This window comes from Rhinopithecus roxellana, chromosome 4 (assembly GCF_007565055.1).
Source record: "Rhinopithecus roxellana isolate Shanxi Qingling chromosome 4, ASM756505v1, whole genome shotgun sequence".
Taxonomy (NCBI): domain Eukaryota; kingdom Metazoa; phylum Chordata; class Mammalia; order Primates; family Cercopithecidae; genus Rhinopithecus; species Rhinopithecus roxellana.
In genome coordinates this window covers 122,929,779-122,948,841 of record NC_044552.1, presented here as the reverse complement: position 1 = coordinate 122,948,841, position 19,063 = coordinate 122,929,779, and the positions used below count along the sequence as shown (strand labels likewise).

The 19,063-nt window shown below is 33.3% G+C and overlaps 1 protein-coding gene across 6 annotated transcripts in view; it reads left to right on the top strand.

The window, feature by feature from the left end:
- Positions 1 to 19,063, top strand: part of EYA4 (EYA transcriptional coactivator and phosphatase 4) — a 287,469-nt gene that overhangs the window by 208,531 nt on the left and 59,875 nt on the right. For 3 of the 6 annotated variants that reach the window (XM_010357882.2, XM_010357880.2, XM_010357879.2), the window contains 6 exons: positions 1,352 to 1,420; positions 9,803 to 9,895; positions 14,375 to 14,441; positions 15,655 to 15,797; positions 15,941 to 16,084; positions 18,102 to 18,181. In XM_010357882.2, the coding sequence (XP_010356184.1) occupies positions 1,352 to 1,420; positions 9,803 to 9,895; positions 14,375 to 14,441; positions 15,655 to 15,797; positions 15,941 to 16,084; positions 18,102 to 18,181 (596 nt within the window). Of the gene's footprint in view, positions 1 to 1,351; positions 1,421 to 9,802; positions 9,896 to 14,374; positions 14,449 to 15,654; positions 15,798 to 15,940; positions 16,085 to 18,101; positions 18,182 to 19,063 lie in introns of those variants that run through there. The other 3 variants (XM_010357883.2, XM_010357884.2, XM_010357885.2) reach the window with 3 other exon arrangements.

Here is a 19,063-nt window from a genome sequence, read left to right as displayed (position 1 = left end):
TATTTCAATATTTGCTTTAATTTTACTTCTTAGGGATCTGCTAATAAATAAATATCTTCTTATCAATAACACAAATCAGCATTATATCTAAAGTATATATAATTAATATTGATTGTTTTGATGATTTTCTTGAAATTTTTGCTCCTCCTCTATAGCTGGGAACTTTCACAGAGAATAGATAGCATTGAGCAACATTTCAAGGGCCTTGAGCAAGGCTTTCTTTTTGTGTTTGCCCTTGTAAATATTCCACAAAATTTAGAAATTGAGGCCAAAGGATTTCCACCCTGGTATTAGCAAAAATTTCTATATGTGTTGTGTGTGTGTACACACAACTTTTTGGTTTTATTTTGAATTATAAAGAAAGGTTACCTCAACATTTTTCTTAAAAATATTTTTTCTTTAAAGTGCTTTATAAAAAAAAGCCACACATATGGTTTTGGAAATACAAAAATACTAATATCTGCTGCATTTTCTTTTCAAACAGAATAACACCTAACATTTATTTAAAAAGGAATTGCATTTTTTTCAGATAATTTCTCATTCTATTATTCCATAATTATGCCACAGCATATGGCAACAATAATAGCTTACTTCAGATATTCTGCTTTATTATTTTTATAAAATGTATTCAACTTGTCAGAAAATGTGATCCAATTTTTGTATCAGAATGTGTATTTATAGAGAGATTATGTACACACTTATATATAGACTGTATTTTAAATTATTCACAATTTGAAATTTTGTAGATCCATCTAGCCAATAAATTTAGAATTATATGACATTTAATTTGTAAAAACTATATTGTCAGACATTAGCATTTGCCACATCATATTTTCTTTTACATTTTAAATAAATAACTATGAAATTGATACACCTCTTCCCATTTATTTTAGAATAACGATGGCATCTAAAATTTTCTTTGTAAGGTTGTGTGCATTGCAACTTACCTGTATTTAATAATGTTTTACACCAGTTCCCTTGTAGATTAACATTTTCCTTGTTTATGATGTTTATTTGTCTCTAAACATGCATCTGTAATTTCATCTAATTATGCAGTTGCAAATGTATAGAATATTTAGTGATGAAAACTAGAGGAAGGTACATTTGAACCTTAAATTGGGTACAAATAATAAAATTTAAAAACTCAAGCACTCTAGAACCAGACTGGTGAAGTTCACTAATCATCATATGCATATATTTGAACTGAAACAAACCTGATAAACTAAAATGTTAAAGTCATACAGTACAGTTACAATTTTGGCTAAAAGTTCAGAAACCAGTGCAAGCATTGAAGATGATTCATATCAGCAGGCATTCAGACAATGAACTTTTATACTGTTCCTGTTCTTAGGGGACAACATGACTGTTTTAAACACAGCAGACTGGTTGCTGAGTTGCAACACCCCCTCTTCTGCAACAAGTATGAGAGATGCTGGTACACTGCATGTGTTTGGGTGTGTGGATTTGCCCCTCTGGATTGCTGTCTGTTGCCATGTCTATGTTTGCATCTCTTTTCTGTGTTCAGTACTGAAAAAGGAAAAATGAACATGCCTTTTAGTTGTTTATTGACAGCAGTTGGTTATGATTTTTTATCAATTTGTATTCTTAGATTTTTTTTAGGTCAGTAGTATTCTTTTCTTAAATGTTTCATAATTTCACCTAAATGATGCATATATTAGTTTTCTCACTATTTATCAGTTTTATTACATGATTAATTTTGCCCAACAACTGCCATGTCAAATAGAGCAATTGAAGCAGAGTGGCCATGCATACAAACTTAATCACCTTCGTAATCCATAGACTTTCATAATTTAAATTAAATTCTTAATAAAGCAAAAGATATTTTCTACTCTACAGATTTTGAGAATTATTCCAATGTATATAAAGTAACATTAATAATCAGTATCCCCTCACCTTAAAAATTGTCAGTGGTGAAAGCTATACATTTAAAATTAGAAATTAATACTGGCTTTTAAATTTTTTTGTACTATGCATATTAACTACATTCATACTTACACACATATTAACAAACTTTCTCTTAAATCAAACGCTAATATGCTAAAAAAAAATCAAATAAAACAAAGCCATCACATTTTTGTGGCACCACCCAGTTGTAGAATCAGAAAGGAGCTCTTGCCTGTTGGAAATGTGCATCACAAACAAACAGTTAGAATAGGCACAGTTTGGCTGGACCTTGCTCTATCGCCGACTAAATTAGAATATATGATCAGTGAAGAAAAAGTACTTCAATATGCTCATTATTTGTATTTGTATCGTTTTAGTTTTAATTTTTTCAATTTTCTACTTAAATATACTTTTCATACTTAAAAATATGTTGCTAGAATTTAGATACTGTTAATTCTATAGCACTGTCTTTTTTTGTAAAGGGCCAGATAGTAAATATTTTTGGCTTTGTAGGTCACATGTCTGTGTTTCAGCTGCTCAGCTCTGCCATCATAGTGCAAAAGCAACCATAGAAAATATGTAAATAAATAAGCATGGCTATGTTCCAGTAAAACCTTGTGAGCCCTAAAATTTAAATTTCATATAATTTTCATGTATCATGAAATATTGTAATGTTGACATTTTAAACATTTAATATGTAAAAAAATGTTCTTAGCTTACTGGCTGTGGTCTGTTCTCAAATAGTGTTTAACACAAGCAACATTATAATAGTGAATATGTGCAGTAAATAGTGATTTACCTCTAATCTCAACCAGAAACATTTTTCTAAGTGGTAAGCATCAAATTTTCCTGGTTCTTAGTGTCAGTGTTAAAACTCGTGAGGCCATGGGAGAAAAACAAGGAGTTGTGTTGTCAGGGCCACCATGAATCTGAATCTTAGCACTACTCTTACTGGCTGTGTCACCTTGAACAAGTTACTTAAGCTCTCTGAGCTTCAATTCCTTTCTATAAAAGGATGATAATAATACTTCTTGGCACAACTTTTGTCTTAGATAATGTATATAAATTGCTTAGCAATAAATATCAGTATATCTTCTTTTCTTTAATTAGTAATGCAATAATAGGCAAAAGCTTTTTAAGGAAAATGAAAATGTGCATTGTGTTAACAGACTCTCCATTTGGTCAGATAAATTTATTTGGATTTAGAAATGTGTAAACTGGGCTAAAGAAAGCAAACTTTTGGTAACAAAATGTTAAACTTTGATTATTAATAATATAGCCCTGGTAGCATATTATATGAAACTTTTAATGAATTTCAGTGACTTTTTTTTTTTTTTTTTTTTGAAATGGAGTCTCACTCTGTCGCCCAGGCTGGAGTTCAGTGGCACAATCTCTGCTCACTGCAAGTTCCATCTCCCAGGTTCATCCTATTCTCCTGCTCAGCCTCCCAAGTAGCAGGGACTACAGGCACCCACCACCATGCCCAGCTAATTTCTTATATTTTTAGTAAAGATGGGGTTTCACCATGTTAGCCAGGATGGTCTTGATCTCCTTGAGCTCGTGATATGCCCGCTTCAGCCTCCCGAAGTGCTGGGTTTGCAGGCATGAGCCACCATGCCCTGCTGAATGTCAATGACTTTTTATGGTGGGCGTTTGTGACACAGACTAAGCATTTGTTGTGTGATCTCTTCTATTAAGAATAAACTATTTTATTTTCAATTCTTGGTTTTTATTGTTGGAATTGTAGCACTTCATAAAATTATAATAAAACAAAAGGCAAAAGAAAAGAACTAATTTAATAGCTTTTCAAGATCATTCCAATAACTTGAGATGTTCAAAAAGATTATTTATTTATTTAAGACAGAGTCTCACTCTGTCTACTAGGCTGGAGTGCAGTGGCGCCATCTTGGCTCACCACAACTTCCGCCTCCCAGGTTCAAGTGGTTCTCCTGCCTCAGCCTCCTGAGTAGCTGGGACTACAGACACACACCACCACGCCCACCAGGATAATTTTTGTACTTTACTTAGTAGAGGCTGGGTTTCACCATGTTGGCCAGGCTGGTCATGAACTCCTGACCTCAGGTGATCTGACTACCTAGGCCTCTCAAAGTGTTGGGATTACAGGCGTGGGCCACCACACCCAGCCTATTTTTTTTAATTGATATAAGTTGATAGTATCACCTTTAGATTTTATCATACTACATTGGTGCTCTTTAAGTATGTTGCAATATTCTTGAAAGTAATTTAAGGTGTTTCCCTACCTTAATCCTTGTTATATAATTACATCTGCAGATTTATATGGAATATAGATTTTCCTTTGAAATTTTTAGCACTTGTAAAATTATTAAAGTGTAAAATATGAAGATAACATAAATGCAAGCTTACCTTAGCAAATAAAGCAGAGGTCAGGCCTTGTGAGCTGTCTGCTCTCTGTTGTTGCTGTTTAGCTCTGCTGTTGTTGCACAAAAGCAGCCATACACAATACCTACAAAAATTAACATGATTGTATTTAAATAACTTGACTTATGAACACAGAATTTGAATTTCATTAAAATATTCATGTAACAAAATATTCTCCTTTTGATGTTTTTCAGTCATTTAAAAAGGTAAAAACCATTCTTAGCTTAAAACCATACAGAAACAGGCCATGAGTCAGATTTGGCACAACTCCTGATATAGATCTATATGCGTATACATAAGTTATGTTGTACATATAAGAGTGCATGCCAATCATATGAATCTTTACTTCCAGATGTAGGTAATTCCAGATTCTAATTTGCTTAATGGTGTCAGGATTCATGATGAACTACACTTTATATACAAAAATACTTAGATCTATTGGGAGGGCTAGGGCAGGATCTAAAAGAGTAAATTTTCACTTTCTCACTTAATTGACGCGTATCAAGTTCCTATTATATGCCAAGTTCTATGCTAGGAAATGGGAACCCAGTGACCTAAAGAACACGATACCAGCCACCCAGGAACCAAAAGTCTAGCAGAGGGAAGCAGACATGAAAATAATGAATGCCATAATGTGTTCAAGGTGGATGAACAGTGGGGGGAGGGAATATTTGATTCTACATGGAGATTAAGAAATGACTTCAAAGGAAAAGTTTGGGGGAATAGAAATCAGACATTCTGATCAGCTGTATTTTTTTTTCTATATTTGAAATCAATATAGAAAAGAATCTTCTAGAATTTTTACTGTAGAGACGATTGACTCACATGTAATGAATTAGTATTTGTGCAGTAGAGCTACCTACTGCTGTGGGTCGGTTCTTTGTAGAGTTTTTTTTTTAGAATAAAAGTCATAAATGGCCTCATCAAATTATTTTACAAAATTAAATACTTTATGGGTAGTTAGGAATGAAAGACACTTGGTAATCATAGGTTTCTGAATGAATATATTGATTCAAACAAGCATAAATCATAGGCTATACTGATTATTAAAACCAGTAGGCGATACTTTTACTGCTTCCCTGCAGTGTTATAAATTGTAACTTTCCTGATCTAACTTTCTGAAATTCTTTGTAGAAACTAGGCTGTCAAAAGCCTCTGTATGTGCTTTTTGGGGTTCAGAAAGAAGTGTATGTGGAATTACATATATGTAGTTTTTTAAATGGACACCTTAAACTGGTGCACACACACACCTTAATCTATGTTTAAACTACACTGATTTATGAAGATGAAATGTAAGTGTAAGTTATGTGGGTTACCTTTCGAGAATGAAGCCTGAATTGTAACAAATGAATATGAACTTTGAGTTATGATCATAAAACAGACTTTCTCTAAAAGCAATTAATCGACATTAATGTTGTACTTAAATTCTAAAGACAATTTAAGGGGACAGGAGTAAGATTGCTTTAAAAATAAGTGTATGGCAGTAGGGATGAAGGTTGGGATGTGAAGACAGGAAATCTGTGACTTAGTAGCCATTACTGATACCTGACAATAATCATATATGACCTTAATTCAGTCTATACGTAAGAACTATTTTTAAAGCTAAAAAAATGGAAAAGCCAATCGTGTATTTATTTATTTTTACTATTTGACTCTGTCAAAAACATCCAAGTTGCGAGTAGCTAACTAGTGGGGAGCTGGGCCTGACAGTACAAGAATTTCTTAACAGTTCTGGACAAAGTGCTATAGAAAGTAATTTTATGCCACTTTTAGCAAAATGAGCTCTGACTCCCTTACTTTGAAGATACAGAATAATAATCCCACAAAACTCCTCAACCTGGGACATTAAAATATCATTGTTTCCTTTGAAATCAAAACATTTTGTGTGTAAGCTTGCATTTGGTTAAGAAATATGGTGCTTGTCTTCTATAGAAGGATTTTGCTTCCATCTTATTGCATGTAATGAATTTGGGTGCTGTCCTGAAAATAAATTAAAAGCCTCGTTTAAACATCATGTTAATTTAAGAAAAACAAAATATAGCTTAAAAATACATTTGAACAGTTAAGGAATAGACACTGATAATTATTTGGAATAAGGACTTTTACAAGTTAATAGTAATAGGACTACTAATTTTTGTCTTACTAATGAACATTTTTCCAATAGTGTCTTGCATATATTTAATGAAAAGCTAAGTTTCCTGCCACTAGAAAAGTATATAGTAGATGTAATTTAAAGTGCAGAAACAAAAGCAAGATAAAAGAAAACAGCATACATTTCAAATATATTTGTAGCTTCAGTGAAAACAACGTAAGTTTTCCAAGCTTTATCTATAATTATTTTATAATGTTTATACTAGTTAACTGTTACATAAATATCAAGATAATACTTCTTTGTATTCCAACATGTTTTAATAAATCAGCTAATAATATAAGGAGTGTCTATTCACTTCTCTATTTGAGCCTTCTACTGCTGAAAAAATAGTTATTTCTTATTACCTAATATTACTGCATTTTATTTAGAAAAATCAAACCAAAATAACTTTGAGACTTACTTCGAGCTCGAGAGGTGCCTGTTAGTGGTCACTTAATGTGAGTGCAGTTTATTTTCCGTGACAGAATAAATGTTTTATTTCCATTTTTCCATTTTGTTCTACCCTTACTTGCATAGGAAAAACAGTTTTACATTGACATGCACCACTTCCCCCCAAACGTTAGCATCCATTTTGTTGAATTATTACTTTAAAATTCAGGCATTTTTGTAAAGCTAATACATTGTGCTTTTTACTCCTCTCTTCATATACTTTCCCAGGGATGCCTTTTCTCAGTAAAATGAACCTCTTTGTCTGTCTTTGACTAAAGGCAAACCTTTAAAATTTTAATGAGAGATGTTCCCAGTATAATGAATTAGACCAAAAACTCGCTCTCTCCTTCCTCTTCTTTCTCCTTTTGACCTCCCTAAACTTTCAAATTAAAGAGATTATAATCAAAACCAATACTAAGCTTTTGAAATCAGGTCTAAGAGTTGAAATTCAAAGTAGCAAAACTAATCTTCATGTCTGGCTTCTAGATGAGTTTTGTTAGACACAGCTCACATTCTGCCACCTCCATTCACAAGTAAAATCTGTGTTACTATTACTATAATGAAGCTACTTTTGCAAATATTGTTCATAGATACAGATATGCATACATAGGAATTTCGCTGCAAGTAGAAGTCAGAAGCTCTGATAAACTGTTTCTTAGTTTTGCTGAAGGCTTTGGGCCATGCCTTTTTGTCATAAATGTTAGAAGTCAAATGTAAACATTGCATGAGATGGAGTAGCCTTTATACCCATCTAGATTATACTCTGCATTATCTTCATACAGGCAAGAGGAATTCTTGATTAGCTAATGCTGCCTGAGAGGCAGTATGGTTTAGAGTTTGGATTCTGAACACGCACCACTTGGTCTCAAATTCTAGCTCTTACAAGCTTTGTGACTGGGGAAGTTATTTAACCATTTTGTGCCTCAGTTTCCTTATCTGAAAAATGAAGATGACGATATTATCTACTGACTGTTGAGAGCAGTAAATCAGTTAATAGGTGTAAAGGGCAAGAGCAATGCCTGGAATGTATCAAGTGCCTTTTAAGGGTGTGCTGTTACTGTTACCTAATTTCAAATTTGCTACTTCTTGTTGTCTTTTAAAATATCCCATGAGGAAGAAATGGGAAACATGCCTTAGTATACTATTCCAGTATTGTGCAGTTTTTATTTTTAATGAGGTATTTTTAATTATTCTGTCTAGGAGATAACTGCATTCTCATTATGCTTTGGGCCTTTGAGAAGAGGCACTGTCATGAGCATAAGCCATTTTCATACCCGAAGGCAGCCTGATACAGTGGAAAGATCCTGCGTATTAGAGCTAAAAACCTGAGTTCAAATCTTAGCTCTACCATCTCCTGCACTGGAACTTATGCAGGCTCTTCAGCCCCCACTGCACTTCAGTTTTCTTGTCCATAAAATGGGTATAGTGATTTGTATTAATTAGAGTTGTTTTAAGGATTAGCTAAATGTACATCATCTAGCGTGTAGTAAGCTCTCAATAAGTATTAGTTATATAGTAGTAAATAAAAAGGTGATAAAATGATTTTGTAATGATAGGTTTAGTGATTGATAAGGTATAACCATAATAGGGACTACTGTGCAAATTACTACTGAAAAGTTATAACCACTAATTTATTATTTATCATTATATAAATAGACTATTCTTCAGATCATTGTTGCTATTGAAAGATAAGTCGAACTTGAATTTCCTTTTTTGCTAAGAAAAGCAATCCAAGTTTCTTTACTTTCTGTTTCCAACATTTACGTTTCTCCTCTGAATCTTCCATCCGATCAAGTCATTAATAAATCATGGATACTAAATTAACACAGAGCTCACTGAGGATCTGGTTAATTCTGTTCATGTGGAAAAGAGCATAATCATTACCGCATGGTTTTTCTATCAATTAATTGCTTTTCTAACAGAATAACATTACTGACTCGTGTGATTGGTGGGTACCCTATGACTGACTGTTCTTTTTTACCCTTTGGCTAGTCTTGAGCTTTCCTCTTTGTAATTTTCTGCTTGCTTCTAAGTTATTTAACTGTATCGTTCATTTCATTTATGACCAGGAAACACAAGAGGTGTTAAGTAGAAAATAGCTTAGTTTATTTCCTTGCTGCTGTGGTATATGTAGTAAAGCTTTGCCAACAAAGGGAAAATATGGTGTGACCAAATGGGTAAAACTTTATTATCACCCCCATCACCCTTATCGCATCCAATAATGATAATAATGTGTACTAGGCCACTTTGTTACCGAGCAAAGATTTTGCCAAAATATACCACTGCCATGTAGAAATAACATATTAAAAGAGTTTTCAAAAGATGTAGGTGTTGCTGTGTAAGTCATCTCTTTTTCTGTGCTTATCTCTATAACATATTAAAAATTGTTATACCTTTAAAAATAAGAAGCCCAACACCTGATAGCTCGTGAGTGTTTTTTAGAGCTTCATTCAGTGCTTCATTTTCATTCATTGTGTGAATGAGCCCATGGTTTCTATACTTTTATCGGTCTCCATTGTATTATTATGCAAACTTAAAAATATCTTCCTAGTAAATTTCTCTGGTATCATTCTGATTCAATGTGCTGAAGACTGATGATGATTCCTTATTTCCTATTGACTACGTGAGAGTGTGTTTAGGTGAATTAAAAATACAAATATGTGTACTGCTGTTTCACTTTTTAAGGTTGACTGCCTTTAAAAGCCAGATTTGAGAGAACTAGCTTGGCCAGAGGATTTTAGATTAAATCCTCTAAATGCATGCCCCTTTAGAAGCTAAATTAACAAACTCTCTTCATCAACTTCTCAAGTTTTCTCTTGCATGCCCATGGTAGCTAGAAAAATCACTAGTAGAACAGACAGAGTCTTTGACATAAATTTAGAAGTAAAACTCACATGTACTTATTCTTCTACATAGTGTCTCTTCTTGCAGTCAAAACAGAGCCCTTGAACAGCAGTGAAACCACAACCACGACTGGAGATGGAGCGCTTGACACTTTTACTGGGTCAGGTAAAGCCTTTAGCTCATGTGTCCTTACGTACACATAGGGGTGCGTCCACATCCTCCTCCCTGGGAATAAGCAGCATAAGCATCCAAGCTCTTAGAACTTTGATCTTTATAAAGCTAGAAACAAGTTCTTATTTTTTTGAGAACTAATAGTCATAAGCAGTATGCATTGTTATAAATTGTATTTAGAATAATGTTGCTTGATATTGTAGTTGACAGCAAAAGTTCCATGACTTTCTTATTACGGATAAGTAAACTTAACTTCCTTCAAAGTTATTTTATACAATGCTTAATTAATTTAATAATTAAGTTGTAGTGGCTGACCTTTCTTCTTCAACTTACCCATTTGAATTACATAAAAACTACCTTCTGTTTAACATTCGAGATGTAAAACTATCCATTTGATTCCTTCTAAATAACCTTGTTTCCTCTCTGGGTTTAAAAAACTCCTCCTGTGTAAGCAGCTGAGTGACAAGTATTAAAGGTTAATGGGCTGCAGGAGAGCACATGCTGGTTGCATTAGAACCCAGCCTCTGAGAGTGCTCATATGCTTCAAAGAGAACAATAGCATGTCTTTAAACATCAATCCCTTTAAAATATAAATACCTGATAACTCCCAGCTGGGCACAAAGGGCATGAATTAAGTTGATTCAATTAATTTTTTTTAAGTTACAATATTTCTTTGGCTTATTATCTGGTGAAAGGATTTTTCTAACCTGAGGAGGAATGGGTACATCAGAAAGAAGAACATTAAACGTAGCAAAGTATCTGTGGTAACTGAATCTTGGTTCTGTTATTCTACTTTAATACATTTTACATTTTACATTTATCCGTATTCTCATGTTGTAAGGATTTTTTGTAGTACGTTTTATGTAACAATAGTTGAGAAGTGTCTTAGAGTATTATGTCATTATAGCATATATTTGATTTTTACAGATGATCTAATTTCACTAGTTCACACCGATTAGAAGCAGTTGCTATATATTTACATAAATATTAGTACTCCAAGAAAGAAATACTAGTACATAAACTTTGCATAGAGACTCGTGTGTACTAATCCACATCTTTTCTAGCAGTTTACCTGCCTCTCAGGAGATAAATAGTTACCAGTTCAGGATTCTGTATTGTACACCTACCATAGGTTTTATAAACCTTCTGCAAAATAAATCTATATGAACAAATTTTTAAGGAAAAGAATGGAGTTATTAATTTATTGCTGATATACTTCAGTAGTATACTACAAGTTCATTGAAAGCTGAATGACAAAACCATAAAGTGTTAGCTCCAGAAGGAATTTCAGAGCTCTCTGATCCATTTTGTAGACCAGAAAAGTTAAAAGTGGTTAAGGCCATACAGTCAAGGCCTCACAGCTGGTGGGTGGTATGAGTCTAGAACCATGTCCTTATGATCAGCCCCTGGGTCCTTTCTGTAATACTCCACCGGAAAATAGATGAAAAAATAAATAGGTATGAACAATCATCCTGTCTGAAATTCACTCATATTATCTTTATAGATATTTTCTGAATTTTTTAAAGAATTATCTAGGGATGTGCTCTCCAATAAGGTAGCCACTAGCCATATGTAGTTATTAAAATTTGATAAAATTAAAAATTTTGTTTTTTATTTTCATTTTCACAGCAATAATGCAGTAAGTATATTTTCAATAATATTAATAAATTTTGAAAATCATCAAGTATGACTAGAGGTGTTAAGTTCTCAATATTTTCAGCAACCAAAATTTAACTGAATTTTCAAGTTTAAACACATTTCAAGTGTTTAACAGCTGCATGTGGTTAGCAACTACCATATTGGACAGCTCAGATACAGAACATTTCCAACTCTGTGGAAAGTTTTATTCTACAGCAGTGATCCAGGGCAGGCATGATCAACATTAGCACTGTGAAAGACTCGGGCTGATTATTTAGTGTGGGAAATCTGTCCTCTGCACTGTGAGATGTTTGGCTGCATCTATCCCAGAATGCCAGCAACACTCCTCCAGATGCTTCTTTACTGAAGAAGCAACCAAAGATGGCTTACTAAAGACAACCAAGAATGTGTCCAGACTGTTTAAATGTCCCCTGACAGGCAAATTCTCACCTCTACCCACTTCTCATCCCGTTGAGAGTCACCAATCTAAGACGGCATGATAATAAGAATGAAACCTTAAAATTGCTTTGACACCATCAGAGAAACTGACAGTAGACATTAAACATTTATTTAAATTAATTTTCAGGGCATTTCGAAAACAAGCTGGTTTGCTTACTGTTGTATGCAGAAATGATGGAATGTAATGAGTATATTGGGTAATGTTTATGATTAATCAAATGACAGTGGGGAATAAAACGAAGGTCTTTCAAGTTTGTACAAGATATTCCAGAAATCATTCTGGAAATGAGGTTGCCCTTTGTGAGAGGAGTCTTTACTTTGATCTGCATAATTTCCACTCACTTTAATCCAATTTTGTTGTTCTTTTCAGTTATCTGCAGATTTCTGAATTAGAACAAAATGTATATATTTTAGTAAAGAAACATAAACTTTCCTACGTGAACATCGTAGTTTTCTGAGTCAAAGGTTTTGTGTTCTATTTAGAAAATGAACATATAGACGTTAATAGAAAATTGTAAAGGTTAGTTGAGCCTTTATAGTGTTGTGAGTACATTATTCTAATGATGTTTAGATTTATCATTAGAAGAAACATCCTGTATATTCAGAATTGAGTTCATGTATATGAGTTTTTTCTGAAATGTGTAATTTTGGTCTATGTCTTATTTATTAGAAGTTACTATAATGAATATTTATCTTCATTATTCAGTGTCTCTTTGGAAAAGCCTTCTATTTCACAGTATTGATCGTAACTAATTAGTATAGCCCAAGTCTTGAGTGTACCAAGGAGAAATTCTGTAAAGAAGAGATGAAAGAATATATAATTAAGCCTCATTTAACTATATTTCTGTTAGAGTATTTGGTATTGTGAATTGATAAATTAGAATGACTATCTTTGGAATAACACTATTATTATGAAATGTACATTTAATGCCCATTGTGTAGTAGAACAAAGAGTCTGTTTTCATTAAGTTGATTTGAAAATTTTAAAACATTCTTTAAGTTTTAATAAATATGTAGAAAATTAATAGTTTATTGGTTCAATTTATTTTCGATACATATCAAATTCAGTTAAGTTTGGGTTGCTGAAAATATTTAGAAGTAACACCTTTAGTCAAATTTGATGATTTTCAAAATTGACTAATATTCTTAAAAATATACTTACTGTATTATTGCTATGAAAATGAAAATATTCTTTCCATATTCAGAGCTTATAGGCAAAATAGCATTTTAAACACATTAAATTTTATGTGTTTGTGAAGCACATCACAAGGGTACTTGTGATATATATAGAAATATATCATGTTTCATAAAATAGTTAGCAACCTAAACCTATTTGTCACTTTTACAATTCTAAAAGTTTAGCTCCAGAATTATTATGAACAACTTAGAAAGGACATAGTACTTTGAAGTATAACTATGATTGATTAGACTAAACTAATTCCAGCACTGCATTGTGTACTGCTTTAATCTTTTTGAAAAGTGAATGAACAGCAGATGGCCCAATAAAGATACTCTGGGTGCTCACGCAGTGTGGATTGGCTCTAAGGGAACTGGCTCACACTTTAGAGTCCATATATTTGCAAAACATCTGTCTTAGTCAAGGCAGATAGTTAAAGGAAAGAGAAACTTCCAAGCTTTTGGATATATTCCAGTTTGGGGCTCCATGTTTGATGAACTGTTAATAGGACCTGACTTTCACCTTTAAGTTCTTCTCAGAAAAGTATTATCTCTAATAGTTCAAAGTTTATTTGTAAATATAATTGCTACTGCATTTTGTGATTATGTTTTAAAGAAATCACCTATGCTTTCTTTAATTATTACTGGAATGTTTTAGACTGCATTTTTAATTGTTCATCTGATGGGTAAAATGAGAGGAAGTAGAATACAATCGTATTGTACTGTTAGAAAAAGAAGTTTGGAACATCACACTCTTCTTATTTTGTATTGTATTTCAATTAGAACAAATATGGAAGAAGAGCGATATGTACATATTGCCATCATATTTGGCATTTTAAAATGTAAAGTTTGCAAATTTTAAAAATTTACTTTTATATTATGAAAGCTTAATTACCCTGTAATCAAAGATATTTATTCATAGCATATTAATATATAAGAGCATACTAATGATTTGAGAAAATGGAGTGGAAGAGTGATAGAGGGAATGATTTGTGAGACAAATGTTTATATCATGCTTTTCGCACAAAACTCAAAGCAGTTTAATTAGGAGAAAATGTTTAGGCAGCTGTTTCTTTTTAGAAAATGAATTTTTGGAAACATGTGTTTAACACGGTAATTTCTTCAAATTTGTTATGTACACTCCAGTGAAACGTATTTATGAAGCAACCTTTGGTGCACTGGTATTTTTGTGTCTTACAGTAATTACAAGTAGTGGCTACAGCCCCAGATCAGCACATCAGTATTCCCCACAGCTGTATCCTTCCAAGTAAGTGGTCAGTAGATTCTTTCTGTTTTATTAGAATTTTTTTCCAGCATTATCTTTATTAATCTGTATTCGCACAATTTGACAAGTTTAAATTGGCAAACATTTATGTCTATAAATGTATTACAGTTAGCTGGATAATACTTGGATAGATTAAATATATAGATAAATATCCTGTACAAATTTGAAATAGAGAACCCACGTTTGTCTTGATAATTCCCTTGAATATTTATATATATCTTGAGAAAAATATCAAGCTCAAATTAGAATACATTGCATTTTAATTCAAATTCAAAAATGCTGGCTGGTTAAAAAATCTAAAGAGATTACATTTTATCTAAATGTCAACACTTCATAATTAATTCTATCATTGAAATTCTTTTGTTGGATTTCCAGTTCTAATAAACATAGTTTTGGAGAATATGCTTTATTGTTTTTTATAACTAATATAGTCACTTTATTGAGGACAGTCGTAGATATTTCTGAAGTTTAACTATATTAGGCGTATATCTGAATTGGTTTGGAATCAGCCAGACGTGCCAAGATTGTGTATTGCTGATACATACACATTTAAATATAGTATGTTATTTTCTGCAGCATCTAGAATGTCTGCCTTTACGTACATATAGACTGGAGGTTGGATATCCAATGGACAACATGATGTAAAATGTGGCATGATGAAATGAATGATGTTCCTTTATTTTTTTTTTTTTTTGGAAACTTCCTGCCTTTCTTTTTCTTTTTTTAAATTTCCAATTCTTGGGAGCGAATTCTTGGTACGGCTTTTAAATAGACTTTCATAGTCTTTGCATAGCATTAAGTCACTCATGGTGAATGTGAATTTGCTCATGAGCATATTAATAAAGCTAGCGTGTGCTCCATTTTCCTCATCTACATATTAACTGGAGTGCGATTTCAGATATGAGCAAGAATTATAGACCTGGAAGAGACACTAGGTATAATATCTAAATCAAATTTCTGCTTTTACAGATGTGGTATAGATGTAGGGAGTTTAAATCATTTGGCTATGATCACTAGACTGGCCTGTAGCAGAGCCTGAACTCCTGACATTCAGACTGTTGTTTTTTCCTATATTGTTAACATTACGGATAAAGAGGATTACGTCCTGGATATTATAGGGTTTCACTGAATCTAGGCTGTCTAAATTAATACACAGTCTTTGTTGCCACAGTAATGCTATTTTTCTGATATTTAGGCCCTATCCACACATTCTTTCTACACCAGCAGCTCAAACAATGTCTGCATATGCAGGCCAGACTCAGTATTCGGGGATGCAGCAGCCGGCCGTCTACACAGCCTACTCACAGACAGGACAGCCCTACAGCCTGCCCACTTACGGTATTTTACATCTTCTGTCTTCTCCTTTGGTTATAGGCAGGTGATCCTGCTGGCTGGTAGCTTTGTATTCTATTGTAGGTTACACTTTAGAAGGAAAATCATCTTACTAATTAAATGGTTTGCACAATCATTTTTCTGAACAGATTTGGGTGTGATGTTGCCAGCCATCAAGACAGAGAGTGGACTTTCCCAAACTCAGTCCCCATTACAGAGTGGCTGCCTCAGTTACAGCCCAGGGTTTTCTACCCCACAGCCGGGCCAGACACCTTATTCTTACCAAATGCCGGGTAAGTAGCTAAACATGAAACATGTTTTGGGAGAACTCATTCTTTGAGTGAGACTCACTGGCTTCAGACTAGGAATATCCGATCATGAAGACAGTTTTAAGCTTTATCACAGCTCACACAATTTCTAAAGAAAGATAGACAACTAGACAGAAACATGATGAAATGGTTGAGTATACATCAGGAAACAGGACCTATACCAAACTTAAATACTTAAGTTTAAGCTGAGTAACATCAGCAGGAAACCAAGTCCAAGCAAAGCAACTCCCAAGCCAGACACCAGGTCAGCCACACGTTTGGCGTCTACTTAAGCGATTTAAAAGATCTGTAGCACAAACCAGTATTTTCTTTTCAGTATTCCTGAAGTATGTAATGCTGTTTTGATTATACTTAAACTTGAATTAGCTCTTTTCTAAATTCCATTTATCATTGACCAATTGAGGATTTTTTGTTCATTCCTAAAATTCCTCTCTCCTATTGATAATATGTTGCTTAACAGGACTATTACATAATATTTACTCTCCAATCCTCCATATAGGCATATAGGATCATTACATTTCTTTTAATTTTAGACTCCTATTAAAATTGTGTTTTATCTTTTTATTGTTGTTCTTTGTTTTTGTTTTTTTGATATGGAGTCTGGCTCTGGTGTCCAGGCTGGAGTGCAATGGCGCCATCTCAGCTAACTTGCAACTTCTGCCTCCCAGGTTCAAGCGATTCTCCTGCCTCAGCCTCCTGAGAGCTGGGATTACAGGTGTGCACCACTACGCCTGGCTAATTTTTGTATTTTTAGTAGAGACAGGGTTTCACTATGTTGATCAGGCTGGTCTCGAACTCCTGATCTCAGGTGACCCGCCCGCCATGGCCTCCCAAAGTGCTGGGATTACAGGCATGAGCCACCACGCCTAGCCATGTTGTATCTTAATGCAGTAGTTGCCAAAAGAATTTTAGTGACATAGTAAAAATTTTAAAAGCTGGTTACTATCTGTCATTTTGTCTGTACTGAAAATCACAAATTTGGGGCTATATTAACATATTTGAACCAACTGGTATGACATTTTGGTCAATTGATTCAAATGAAATAATTATTTAGATATGTTCAGCTGGAATAGCAGTGCTCTTTTTCCCTAGAATGTAGGTCAAAACATATTTGAATGCATGCTGTAGCCTCAAAAATTCATACAGCTTCAGTTAGCCATGTGATACACAGTATTTTTATTTTTTTCACAAATACTTTCATATTGGCTATTCCAGGTCAGGTCAGTGGCACTGATTACATAATACATGACTAGTCAAAACACATTGATAAAACAAGTAATCAGCTACCTCAATAGCCTTTCATTTTAGTTTTTGACAAGCACATCCCATAAGGACTTTTTTTTTTTGGAAACCTATAATTGGCAGCTCACTTGTTTTTGCCCTGATTTGAGAAATCATTAAATGTCAGACCTTGCAGTAAAGTTTTAGAAGGCCCTCAAACTCTAGATTTGTGTAGTATAAACAGTTCTCCCTTGAGTCTGAACCCTAATTCACAGCTATTTTTGTTCTAAAGTAAAGACAAAGTGAACAAAAGTACAGGGAGTTGCTGTATGTTTATTTCCCACGCTAAAAACCCTGTACAAATGTTGAACTCAAGTGATTTGTTTTTGTATGTAAACGCAGTTGATATGATTTGAAAGTTCCAGTAGTTTCCTGGAGGCAGTCTTAGTCTGTGTAAGATTTTATCATTTGCGTATCCCTGCACTTCTAGACTCTTAACCCTTGGATGTTAGCCTCACTCCTTATGAAGACTATTCCCATGTGCTTCTGTTTACCTCAACAGATTCAACAGGAAAGGGTTTACCAGCTGTTACAAGAGGGAGAGAGCTAAGCCTATTTTCTGTATAAATGTCTCAACTTCAAATTTCACTATCTTCGTGACAAATTTCAAAGTGTTTCTCTTACAGAATTCTGCGAAATGAAATATTTTTATCATTTTACAAGGAATACTTTTAAAATGCAGTTTGTTTTTTACCTCTAGGTTCTAGTTTTGCACCGTCATCTACTATTTATGCAAATAATTCAGTTTCCAATTCAACGAATTTCAGTGGTTCACAACAGGTATAGTAGCTTTTTGTGTTTATGCTTTTTATATGTATTTCAGATTTTTGAAGAGTACTTGGGTTGCCATATATGTGTGTACCCTCCCAGGATAAGGTTTCTTTATTTAAAAATTATTATAACATTTCAGGATAGTGAAAAATTACCTATCTAGAATTCTTGGAATATGTATTATTCTGGCTATTTTAGATTTTTTTATTGTTAAACATTTGTGTTTTAAACATTTATACTGTAGTTGTTTTAATCATTTGGCATGGAATTACAAAATGTATTGTATATTTTCTGTTATCTTAAAATACTACTAAAAACAATTTTATTTTTCTTGATAAAGCAGTTATTATAATGAATATTAATTGGTTGAATCAGTATTAATTGATTAAAATCAGTTATAGGATTATGCTACAGACTATATAACATTTTCAGTCTTAAAAAGTGTCCTTTGTTACTAAACAAAATGCCTCAAAGACTACTGTTGGCTTTTAAATAATTTTTCTATTTTTTAGTTTTATGAATACTTTCAATGTTTGATTCCCACTTTCCTGACAGCTGCAGCTTTTTGCTTTTGTCACCGTGCCTGCCTTTGGTAGTCTTTAGTCCTCCTTCTAATTATGTTTTCTTAATATTTTTGTGAGTTTTAAAATCTAACATGTTAGAATTATGCATGAAGCAAGAGTGAATGACCCTAAATGAGTGAATCAGCTCAGAGTGTCCCTAAATTCGTGATTTATGTTGACATTTCCAAATCTTTTGTCCGTATTTTTTTATTTTCAGCCACATTCGAAGTAGTTGAGATTGAAGAGTGGCTGACTTCTGGTCTGGCAGTGCAGTATTTTACTTTAGTATAATTGCTAGACATTTATATATTCTAAAATGTAAGTTACT